Genomic DNA, 13437 nt, shown 5'->3' with positions numbered 1-13437 from the left:
TATTTCAAGTTAAAAGCAAAATATGCCAACACTCATGCGTAAAACGATTAAAGTCAACCGGCGAGGCCTGCCTAGGCTCACTAATTGATTGGTGTTACATGCAAGATTCATTCAGCTAACGATTATCGTAGTACAATTGTCTGTACTAGAAAGATAATTACCGATAGGTGCTAACTAAACAACACGATAAGCCGGCATATGATCTAGGCTTTATTCGTTCCACTTCCGAATTTATAATAACTTACTCTGTGACTGACGTGAAAGGGTCGATGAAAAATTTGTACATAAATACTTTTTTGTATTTCTTCGAACAGACTTAGTCGTTTGAGCTAAATATGTTTCATTTTACAGTTCGGACCAATAAACTGGTTCGAGAGAAAGCTTCTGTTCGACCCAAGGGGTATTCGACCAATCAGCACCAAAATAAATGGGTTTAATAGAACAAAAAATCGGGACATTGTGCTCGGTTCGAGAATACCGGTAGGTTCGACCGTTGGGCGTTCGAGCCAATGAGATTCTACTGTATATATATATATATTTAAAGGCATTAAAAAATCAAATTGTTTTCAAGACATTTATTGGTCATTTGTTAAACATTATGAGATGATTCGAATAATTGTGGTATGTCCATACATTAACTAGTTTCAACCATTTACAATTGGTTTGGGCCAATTCTATTTGATGCACAGGAACTGTTTCACTCAGTTAAAGCAGCTAACGTAACGAAAAAAAGAAAGAAATGTTTTATTTAACGACGCACTCAATACGTTTTATTTACAGTTATATTGTGTCAGATATATGGTTAAGGATAACACAGATACTAAGAGAGGAAACCCGCTGTCGTCACTTTATGGGCTACTCCTTTCGATTAGCAGCAAGGGATCTTTTGTATGCACCATCCCACAGACGGGTTGTGGTGCACTGTCTGGAGAGAGAAATAGCCCAATGGGCCCACCAACGGGGATCGATCCAAAATCGACCCCGCATCAAGCGAACGCTTTACCACTGGGCTATGTTCCGACCCTCCTAACGTGAACAAAGTCATCATTTTACAAATATTACAGCAGGCCTTGAACACGAGCGGCCAATGCCACAAATATTACAGCAGGCCTTGAACACGAGCGGCCAATGCCACAAATAATACAGCAGGCCTTGAACACGAGCGGCCAATGCCACAAATATTACAGCAGGCCTTGAACACGAGCGGCCAATGCCACAAATATTACAGCAGGCCTTGAACACGAGCGGCCAATGCCACAAATATTACAGCAGGCCTTGAACACGAGCGGCCAATGCCACAAATATTACAGCAGGCCTTGAACACGAGCAGGCCTTGAACACGAGTGGCCAATGCCACAAATATTACAGCAGGCCTGAAACACGAGCGGCCAATGCCACAAATATTACAGCAGGCCTTGAACACAAACGGCCAATGCCACAAATATTACAGCAGGCCTTGAACACGAGCAGCCAATGCCACAAATATTACAGCAGGCCTTGAACACAAACCTACACTACACAGTTCAGATATCACTACACACATGATTTTAAAAACAAAATATTTGTTCCTCAACACTCCCATCCACTCTATTGGAAGGTTTTAAGTGAGCAGCAAATGGATTGCCTAGCAAAAAAAAATTTCATACATTTTTAAAAATTATTTCATGTGAATGCTCATTTTCGGAGAGCGATATTTGGATTGCCTCATTTTGGCTCAAGACTATCACAACTTTGAATTCATATACATTATCATTTCATAATACAATTTTAGTTCAAATGTGTAGTGGCATAAATTTCTGGAACAATTTACTTGTCCCACAATGAAAACTATTTGTCCCAGGTAAATGGAGAAGCTTCAACATAAGGCTCTGTACTCTTTGCTGATCAGCTGAATACAATGCAAATTGAAATTTGATAACTATGAAGTGAAAAGGTGGAGACAGCAAGCTTTAGTTCAACTGTGTGGCTTTGAAGTGAAAACAGGTAGTAGAGCAAGTTTTTCTTGCTAATGCAATAGCTATTTAAAATAAATAGCAGAACAGGTTTTTGGAGGGGTGGTGGTGGTGGTGGGGGGTCTAATCATGTAAATACTACCATTAAATGAAAATATTAATTTAGCCAATTAGGGGCTATCCATGACTTGAATTGATGTACACAGTAAAAAGACAAAAGTGTATGGTAGTGTAGGAGATGTCAATTAAACTCCCATGTAACCAGAAAAGAAACCATGTGAACTCTTACATGTACGATGATGAATTGTGTGCAGTAATTGTGAATGACGGGTTGCTTGGTTCAAAGAGGATGAACTGGCCTCGGAACAGGTTATTTTCCCTCGAGAAGAAGCTACAACTTGTCATTATACTCAATTACACGACCTGTTGTTCCTCTCACGTCGGCGGACATCCCCCACGCGACAAGATCAAGTCGGAAACCGACAACATCAAGTTGGGAGGCCACTACCAACACAATATCGGTGATTATCCACAGTACGAACACAATATGACAAGACAGAAATTTATTCTTCACGGATAGATCTCTCCATGATAGCAAAGGTGAAATGTTGAGAAGCCGAACTCCGTGACTCATACCATCTCCACATAGCATCGTTCTCTCAACATGCCAACAGTTAGCTGGACCACTCATGCAGAAAAGAAGACTGTCATTGATTTTAGGAGAGAGAGAGAGAGAGAGAGAGAGAGAGAGAGAGAGAGAGAGAGAGAGAGAGAGAGAGAGAGAGAGAGAGAGAGAGAGAAAAGCAACCATTTTAAAAATAAGATCAAAGAAAACAGAATTTACTGATGCCCTTCAAGTTAACCAGATACTTGGAATGCCATTCACTTATACAATGTGTACAAACTCCCCAGAACAGAGATGATAGTTTCAACTTGTTTCTACAGTGCTTTCGTTTGTCTAACTTCAATGATTAAAGGATCAATGATTATTGAATAAAGTCATAAAGAAATATTTATTTTGCAAATACAATTAATAAATAAGATATTTTAAATTACTTCAGCTATTTCCCCAATTTAAAATTTCACTTGGAACAAGTGTATAATGGAAGAGAGACTAAAAAAACAGGAGCAATGTTGGTTTACTCACCACTGTGTTCATTAAGTGACCAGTGTGTGTTTATTGGTCTTCTGTATACATATGTAATAACAATAATAATAATAGTTTGTTTTGCTTAATGACACCACTAGACCACACCGATTGATTTATTAATTAATCATTGGCTATTGGATGTCAAACATTTAGTAATTATGACTCATAGTCAGAGGAAACTCGCCATATTTTTTTCCATTAGCAGCAAGGGATCTTTTATATGCACTTTTGTAGACAGGAAATCACATACCACGGCCTTTGACCAGGTGTGGTGCACTGGTTGGAACGCAAAACACAAAATCAGTTGAATGGATCCACCGAGGTGGTTCAATCCTGCGACTCAAGCACTTCAGGCGAGCACTTAACTGACAACGGTAAATCTCACCCCATGGAATAATAAAAGGCAACTGTTATCAAATGGGTAACAATCAGTAGCAAGGGGCAGCAAGTCTGGGAGGAGAAAGCATTAGGAAAGCAGAAAATTGATGGCCTTGCAATAAACAATTCAATACATTTTATTTCAAATTCATGTGATTGTTCATTCACCTAGTACCATTTCAGAACTGATCTTCAGCTTGCATTGATTTTACTTGTGGTGAAGACTGCAACAGGGTATCACAGGGTGTGGTCTTTCACACAAGAGAGGGACGGGAAGTAGCTCAGTGGTAAAGCGTTCAACTAAGGTGCAGTCGGTCTAGAATCATTCCCTATCAGTGGGCCCACAGGGTTATTTCTTGTTCCAACCAATGCAGCATGACTGGTATATCAAAGCCATGGTATGTGCTATTTTGTCTGTGAGATGGTGCATACAAAAGATCCCAAGGTTGCTATTAATGGAAAAAGGTAGCTGGTTTCCTCTCTAAGACTATGTCAGAAGTACTAAATGTTTGACATCCTACAGCTGATTAAATAATTTATGTGCTCTATAGGTTTTGTTAAACAGGGGGTTGTTCGAAGAACATTAGCAGCTACATCCGAGTACACTGAGATAAATATCTGTATGAAATGTAGGCTGTCAGCTTTTAATGAACACTCCACTTACAGACATTGAACCTGTAACCTATCACACGTCAGGCAAGTACTCTTCTTGTAAACTGCAAGCCGTTTCACATACAGACTGTATAGAACAGTGTCAAGAAAGAGGTCTGACAAATATTTTACCTTTTTCTTGTCTCGCATTGAGCCCTTTCCTCGCACCATTATTTTACATCCTGTGAACTGTTCCAGCTCCTTGGCCGTCATTCCCCGGGGCCCCAGTATCCGCCCCACAAAATTAAACTGAAACACAAGAAACACAACTTTATTAAAACAAAATTTAAAAAACAATTGGGCATTTCTTTAATGATGCCTACTAGCTATATTGTATGGCATACTTGTGTGTATAACTATATTAAAGGAAAAAGAATTCTGGCTTTACAATAAATATGAAAAACATTTATTAAAACTTTTTAATACAGTAACACAGTGGCACTATTAGCAGAAATAGCATGGCAAATACAATTTGTAATGGACCCCATTTGTCCTGTGTATATAAACAGAAGTGGATACATTTGGAACATGATGTAGCCATTCAATCGATGGGTCTGTAACAACAGCAAATTATAAAACACTCTAACTTAATACAGTGTGCAGACATCAAACAGTAATTGTTTTGCTGTTATTGCCTGCCTCAGATGCCCAAGCCTGAACCAATACACGTGTCCCAAATGGGATCCAGCTGTCTGTGAGAGGTGGGCTCCGATACATACATGTCTTACCATGTACTGGTGTACAAATAAACACCACAACACAAATCACATGTACAGATCAAATACACACACCAATGAGGAAGTAAACGCAATCACAGCACTACAACTCGGCTTCTCTTTCACAACACAGTTCAAAGTTCTTATCTTCTCGGCCCTCGCAATTTATTTTAAGCATTTATCAATGCTGATGTAAAATTAGTTAATGTCAGTACTATGTTTGAAGAAGTAATTATCTGGACAGAAGACACATTAAAAATACAAATGCTGGGGTAAAGTAAAATGAACTAGCTCTACCTCCGATTTGTGTCTGTGATATAGGTTTCTTATTGCATGGGCTGTATTCTATACATACATACTTTTCTCTATCAGTTCTTAGTCTGGAGCAACAAGTACAAGTAGGGCTGAGGTTTATCTTTACACCAAAAAACCACAAATAATTCTTTAGATAGTATGACTTTGTAATGTATTTTATATATAAAAATTTCAGTGTTTCTGCCAGAAAGACAGTTTTGGGTATAAATGAATGCAACCAGTCAACAGTGGGTATGGGGGATCTTCACCCAGAAAGAAAATGGATTAAGTTTAGGGTTAGGGTTATGAAAATCATACAGTAATGATAAAAAGTCATTAATTTTGTCAAAATGTTAACTTAAAAAGATAAAAATTTGGGTATGGTTCCATACCCGTTTTTACTCTCTGGCAGAAACCCTGCATCTATAAGTACCATATGTAAATTAACAGATATCCAATGACTTACAGATAATGGAACCAACTGATATTTATTCTTTATCTTTTGTTTATATCAATTAATTAACAATTTACCCTATTTACTTACAATATTTGTAGACAATTTTATGAACATTCCATTTACAATTTTCTGCATCTAATTTAAACAGTAATTGCTTATAAAAGTCATAAAATATAGACATCATCTTCACTAACCAATTTCACATTTATAAATCACAATTAAGCATGTCCCTGTCTCAAATAGATGATCACTGTAAATATATATTAATTTTCCAAACTTGTGTTTCACTTTGTAACTGTTTTCTTACTCAATTTCTACACCGTTTCTATCCCAACTATGTGATCCCCAAGTTCTTTCCAAAACATGTAACCCATTATATCTATTACATGCATGTGTATGATGTTTCCATTTGTATTAACGTCATCATATTTACCATCTAAGTTAGCACATTCTAAAACAACATTCCTCTGAACGGAACGTTAACCTGGCATCCAATGGTTAGATCTACAATGCTATGTGTAATATGCTTGGGGGGGGAGAGAGAGAGGAGAAACAGATCCTGCACCAGACAGTCACAGACTGCAGCCGAGGGTTGTGTACAACATTTGCCAGTAATCCAGTGGACACTGTTGCTTATCGTTCTTCGTTCTGACACTCTTGCTTATCGTTCTGACACTCTTGCTTATCGCTGATTGAGGTTTAAACTGTCATTTTTTTACTCACTAAATCAGAGCTTGTCATCACGAAAAAAAAATTGAAGGGAGTGATTTATTGTTTTCCTAACAGATTATGGGAAGCCATTTGAGATATTTAATAAACACTGATCCTTTTGTAGTACTATTTTATTATTATTATTATTATTATTATTATTATTATTCTCCTGCTAAGGGGAGCTAAAATGACTCTCCTTGAACAGGTCTCAGTGGAGTGATTGCAAGCCACAGTGAAGAAAGGAAGGAAATGTTTTATTATTATTATTATTCTCCTGCTAAGGGGAGCTAAAATGACTCTCCTTGAACAGGTCTCAGTGGAGTGATTGCAAGCCACAGTGAAGAAAGGAAGGAAATGTTTTATTATTATTATTATTCTCCTGCTAAGGGGAGCTAAAATGACTCTCCTTGAACAGGTCTCAGTGGAGTGATTGCAAGCCACAGTGAAGAAAGGAAGGAAATGTTTTATTATTATTATTATTCTCCTGCTAAGGGGAGCTAAAATGACTCTCCTTGAACAGGTCTCAGTGGAGTGATTGCAAGCCACAGTGAAGAAAGGAAGGAAATGTTTTATTATTATTATTATTCTCCTGCTAAGGGGAGCTAAAATGACTCTCCTTGAACAGGTCTCAGTGGAGTGATTGCAAGCCACAGTGAAGAAAGGAAGGAAATGTTTTATTTAACGACGCACTCAACACATTTTATTTATGGTTATATGCCTGGCGTCGGCTATATGGTTAAGGACCACACAGATATTGAGGGAAGAAACCCACTGTCGCCACTCCGATTAGCAGCAAGGGATCTTTTATATGCACCATCCCATAGAAAGGATAGTACATACCAAGGCCTTTGTTACACCAGTTGTGGAGCACTGGCTGGATCGAGAAATAGCACAGTGGGTCCACTGATGGGGGCAAGCCAGGGTGAAAGCTCCCTGTAAACAGCAAGATCTGATATCAATTTATTTGGAATCTGGACAATAATTTAACAAGGAATTCACCGTATGCCACCATGACATCCATATTTGTTTAACATTTTTATCCAATACTGTTGAGTTCAGTTACAGATTTCAAGCGGAAGTGCTAACAGTATTTTTTAATCACTTAATTAAGGTCAATTAGAAATATTTCAGGACCTACCTAAACTTAAATGTTATCGTTACCTCACTCTGTGTCCACAATTACAGACACAGGTGGGTTTATTCAGAACGAACAATAACAATCAACTTCAAAAGACTGGGCTATTTAAAGATGACAATGGTGAAATAAACATTTCGACAGGTATTGTGATATTTTATATTACTTTTTTTTTTAACATACGCTTCTTTAGTTCATTGACCTTAAACACAATAAGATATAAACACATATGGATGGTTTGTTTTTAATGGGTGTTTTATGGGATTAAATACAAGATATTGACTTTCCCCACCCCAGGGTTAAATGAGTGAATAAGGTACACAGCAAACAAAATGAAAAATGATACGACATCTTGTTATGACTGTCGTAAACAAGTGTGTTCAACAAAAGAAGCATGAAAACAGGTAAAGGAAAGCCATGTTTGTTTAACACCACCTCAGCACATTTTAAATTGTGGCTACACACAGGGGAGGAAATCTGCTGTTGCTCCAAAGGCTACTCTTATCAAAAAAGCCGATCCAGATTGTTTTAAAGTACACTTTCCAATAGACATACATTTCATGTACAAGTCATGGGACACAGTTTGGAAAAGGGGTGGGTTGGGGGGGGGGGGGGGGAATTCCATACAGAATGATTCATCCTGTGACCAATTACATGTGAGGCAAATGCTCTACCACCAAGCTATGTACTGCTTATGACAAGGAGAGATTCCATATCACTGGTAGTTTAACCACTTTTGTTGAAACACATTTTAATTGGTTTTAAATTTTAATTTAAAATCAGGACAACTGTTCTGAACAAAGAACGGTTTTCAATAAAATACTATTCTTTATTTTTATAAATATTGTATGAAGAGGCTTGGTTTAGCTTTATCACAACAACTTATCTATCTGGTAAAATATAAATCATATCTGCCAAAACATCCAGCGCATTGCTAAGAATAGCAAGATGGTGGGTTACATGGGAAGCTGGGATTTCCATTAAATGAAGTTACATATTTGACACGGCACCAAGAAGCTTAGCACTAGCCAGATGGTTGGTGCTGGTGATTAGTTGTATAGAATAGAATCATAACAATCTGTAGGAGGATATATTGCACAATCTGCAGCACCAACATGGAAACAGTTTTAAAATATAATACGTAGACAACACTTATTATATAGACAACACTTATCTTACAGCAGCCTCAACAAAAATAGCACAGCACATTAAAGCCTGAGAAACAATTACTGTTACTGTGGGGCAGAGACATTTTTCAAAGAGATTTAAGAAATAGTGTGTTAAAAATGCGTACAGTTCTTACAAATATTACATATGCTTGTGAAGCCACACTGACAGGCAGCTAGGGAAAAGACCCTGAAAAGTTATTGCATTTTCTATTCATACATGTACTTTTCAGGTCAATTCTTTTACAAATTACTTAAAACAACCCACCAGTTCGAATGTATGCTGGTTAACACATGTGTTTTGTGGTTGGGGGAAAAGGGGGAGAGACAAGCCTGTGCATGCTTCTAAAAGAAAAAGAAAAAATCAACAATAATTGACATCCTTTCAAAATCAAAAAAAATTGGAGGTAGCAGAAAAGAAAAGAATATTCTTTGTGTTGCTATGAAAACGGGGACCATTATTAATGGCTCCCAGTCGGTCAGATTATAGGAAACTGAAAACCCCCCCAAAAAACTGGTTAAATGACATGCAATATAAACTCACCACACCATATATACGACTAACCACTTCTCAACTACCAGACACTAGTTACCATGGAGACTGCCCATGTCACCAGTTTAGAAATGTCATCATTAATTAAAACACATACAACACACACAAACAATACACTGGATGTAAACACACACACACACACACACACACACACACACACACACACACACACACACACACACACACACACACACACACACACACACACACACACACACACACACACACACATTACATGCTGGATCCTACTAATTAACACACAACTTACGTCTGGGTGTTGTTTGGCTGGTACGAAGAGCTTCTCTTGTAACTGGACGATGGGTCCATTGTTGTCAGGGAGGGAGAGAGGCTTCCGGTTATCTCTGTGGTGAAAGATGGCTACCCTAACTCTGTTAATTTCTGAAATACCAAGTGATAATTTTAACAGGTAAAGGTGACAGTTAGCACATGTACATGTACGTAGTCAGTGACGTAAACAATGTGGGAAAGTTATCAACTACTTGCTTAAAGACACTGACCCTAGTTTCTGAGATACATGTATGTACTTTGTTTTGTTATGCATAAAATTGGAAAATTTGTTTCTGATTTTCATTATTATTCATACTTACCTAGTGCTAGCACAACCAATATACTATACAACCTGAGTCATCTCCAGACATGGGCAGACCATCAACCTAGTTCTCAATTCTGCAGGTCCACAGTGGAGGAGACGACTCAGGTTGAATAGTATATTGGTTGTGCTAACACAGTAAGTTGAATAAGACTTAATTTTGAGATACTATTAAAAAAGTGATGTTCAGAAACACATTGGATTTACCAATATTAATAATGTAAGCAAACCGTTGTAAGCAATGTGCAGGTAATAATCTGTAATAGCCCAATAACTTGGGTCAGTGGCTTTCAACACACAAAACAAATCTACCAGGAACACGATGCGCATCTCACTTACAAACAGCTGCCTGCGTACATATCTGTTCATCTTCAGCGTACCTGTTTATCTGTAGTAGGTTTTTTTCTTTACGGGCAGCGAAATACCAACAGATGACCGCCAGACCAGACAGCTGGTCAGACAGACACCAAGACCCATCATGGGCACGGCTACCAGTGTGGAAACATCAAAGAGTTCCTGTTCACTGGTTTACCTGCACTGCTGACGAACCGGCTAATCCATTTTAATAGATTTTATCAACTGAAAAATCAGTACTGTAGTATTAACAGCTATTTAAAAAAAATGCATACACACTGTGCTGTCAACACTGCATGTTGCTGTACACTCAGCTGTGAATGCCATAGAACTACACTTGTATCAAGTTTAATATGGACCTGTGAACTATGTTGTGAAGCTCTTAGAACTATATGGAACTACTAAAACTCAATAAGGAATATGGTACTACTAAAACTCGGCTACCAAGTCCAATATAAAGATGTGAACACTGGAGCTACTAAAGCTCAAAATAGAGATGTAAACACCGGAGCTAATAAAATCTCAATACACAGAAATGAACACTGGAGCTACTAAAGCTCAATATAAAGACGTGAACACTGGAGCTACTAAAGCTCAATATAAAGATGTGAACACTGGAGCTGCTTAAGCTCAATAGAGAGATGTGAACACTAAATAATAAAATATCAGTACAGTGACTTGAAGTGAACACTGGAGCTACCAAAGCTCAATATAGAGATGTGTACACTTGGAGATAATAAAATCTTAATACAGAGACATGAACACTGGAGCTACTAAAGCTCAATATAGAGATGTGAACATACACTGGATTTAAAAATCTAATACAGAGGCGTTAACACTGTGAAACTACCAAGAATAAATATATCAACATCAATTAAAACACTGGAGCTATGAAAGCTTAACACTCAGATAACAAATGCATCCCATACAGCATGACTGAAAATCTCAACAAAAATATAATGGGTACTATTAGCAACTGAAACAGACATTTAATAAAACAGGGATCTTAAACAGAATATCATTTTATTTCATGTTATTCTGCAGGTCCTTTATTCCCAAGTCATAATGATAAGCCTGACTATATAACAAACCATCTAATCGGTGTCATATGAAACTCAAAGAACACTATTTAACCGAACCGTAATCAATCATCGTGCTTACATGGGGAATAACAAACACGACTTTTTGGCATACATAATGACCTGGCATGTCTTGCTCCCAACACCAAGGTGACACACAAACGGCATTATATATATACACGTATTATATACACGTATTATATACATATCTCTCCCAGTGTCTCACACAGGACTACTGCATAATAGTGTCGGTGAATACCTGCGTACATGTTTGTAGATGAGAGCCGGATAAACCATGTGGGTCTTGCCTCATGTTACCTGATCAGGGTGGGCTGGACTAATCCGCGGCACAATGACAAGGGTATTATGATTACCTCTCTCACACATAACCAACACCAAGACTGGGTTACCAAATGTCCACCGTGTTGACAAAGTAAACTGCTGGATAACAGGCCAAGCAGAGAAGAAAGTTACCAGGGATTTACCATTGAGAAACAGACAGCATCAAAGTGGACAGACACCCACAATGTGTGTGCCGTGTGATCAGTTTAAAAACACAATAAGATGAGATGCTGCACATTTGATATAAACTAAAAACATCTTCCATGTGGATACACCACCGCTGGACTCGGTCACTGGTTTTTAGGACCATCTCACAATACATCAGACTACATGAAAATACTCAGGACATCTCACACTACAACAGACCATGTCAAAATACACAGGACCATCTCACAACACTTCAGACCATCTCACAATACAACAGATCATTTCACAAAACACCAGACCATCTCACAGAACACCGGACCATCTCATATTAATATACATGTTATTTAAAAATTAAATATTTGCAAATGTTAAAGTTTGTTTTGTTTAATGACACCATTAGAGCACATTGATTTATTAATCATTCACTATTGGCTGTCAAACATTCAGTAATTCTGACATATACTATAGCAGGGTTCTTACACTTGAAAAAACACAAAATTCCAGGACATTTCTAGGACATTTAAAAAAAATTCCAGGACATAAAATGTTCAATGAATGAATGTTTTTATAACAAACTGTCTGAATTTAGACAAGTTATGACGACAACAGAAGTAAAAATGCAAAAAAAAATAAACCACCAAATGTTTGGCCTAAATTTCCAGGACAATGAAATTGAATGCTTTTTCCAGGACATTCCAGGCCCGGATTTTAAAATCACAAAAGTCAAGGACATTCCAGGATTTCCAGGATGAGTAAGAAGTATAGTCATAGAGAGGAAACATTTTACCATTAGTAGCAAGGGATCTTTTATATGCACCATCCCACAGACAGGATAGCACATATCACATTATTTGTAAATGTAACCCATTTTGTGGGTGAACCTGTGAGATGTGGTAGCACTCAATCCCAGCTTTGTAGCCCACAGATCTTGCCTGCATTTAGCCTACACTGGTGCTGTATACTGCTCTGGTACATACCAGAGACTAAAGCTCATCAACTGTCAGTGTCAGATGTTCTTATTCAACAAGACACGAACTCCCCTGCTGTAAATTGCCAGTCTGGGTTCATCTACAGGCCAATACGAGGGTTCTTTCACCTTCCACAGGCAGCCAGTTGCACACTGTACCAGCAGTACAGTCGCAGAAAATAATAACATGCTGCTAGAAATTTGTGTTTAGCTGCAGATGAGTGTTTACAAATCCTGAGGGGCTAAAAAGAGGAGAAAATAAATGCTAAACATGATCCACGTGTAAGTGTGATAAAATACATGTAGTTCCCGAAAATTCTGACAACAGTGAATAAGTAAAATATCGAAACCATGTCCAAATTGATGGAAAAAGTATATGTCAAAGTATGAAATAATGAAATGAATGAATGAAGGCAGGCAGGATGGAAAGATGGCTACAGCACTAACACCAAAGCCTGGACTTCTGGTTAAAGACGATCACCTTTTAAACGTAAGATTTTTTGATAACAGGGAAGCACTTGGGTGTAATATTAAATAAATTTAAAGAAAGTTTGTTTTTTTACCAAGTCATTTATGGTAAACAATTTAACAATAAACTTAGCATTTTTAACTGACAAAATATAGACTTAGAATTGACAATTTTACCTGTCGGTTAGAAGTGAAATGAAAGTATGAGGAGAATGGTTGTTCATGTTACCACATATCAAAACGGCTGGGGCAGAAACAGTACTTAAGTTCTCCTCAAAAACTTATGATTGTTATTCAAAACTTTTCA

General features: G+C 37.7%; 1 protein-coding gene across 6 annotated transcripts in view; it reads right to left on the bottom strand.

Annotated features, from left to right (window-relative positions):
* The window catches only part of LOC121372583 (protein quaking-B-like), a 66721-nt gene that overhangs the window by 36989 nt on the left and 16295 nt on the right, over positions 1-13437 (bottom strand). For all 6 annotated transcript variants that reach the window (XM_041498984.1, XM_041498986.1, XM_041498988.1 and 3 more), the window contains exons 2-3: positions 9432-9562; positions 4264-4380 (exon numbers count right to left, since the gene is read on the bottom strand). In XM_041498984.1, the coding sequence (XP_041354918.1) occupies positions 4264-4380; positions 9432-9562 (248 nt within the window). The remainder of the gene's footprint in view (positions 1-4263; positions 4381-9431; positions 9563-13437) is intronic.

The sequence above is a fragment of the Gigantopelta aegis genome, chromosome 4, assembly GCF_016097555.1.
Source record: "Gigantopelta aegis isolate Gae_Host chromosome 4, Gae_host_genome, whole genome shotgun sequence".
In the NCBI taxonomy this organism is placed as follows: domain Eukaryota; kingdom Metazoa; phylum Mollusca; class Gastropoda; order Neomphalida; family Peltospiridae; genus Gigantopelta; species Gigantopelta aegis.
The sequence above is the reverse complement of the archived record's forward strand: the minus strand, read 5'-3'. Positions and strand labels throughout refer to the sequence as shown.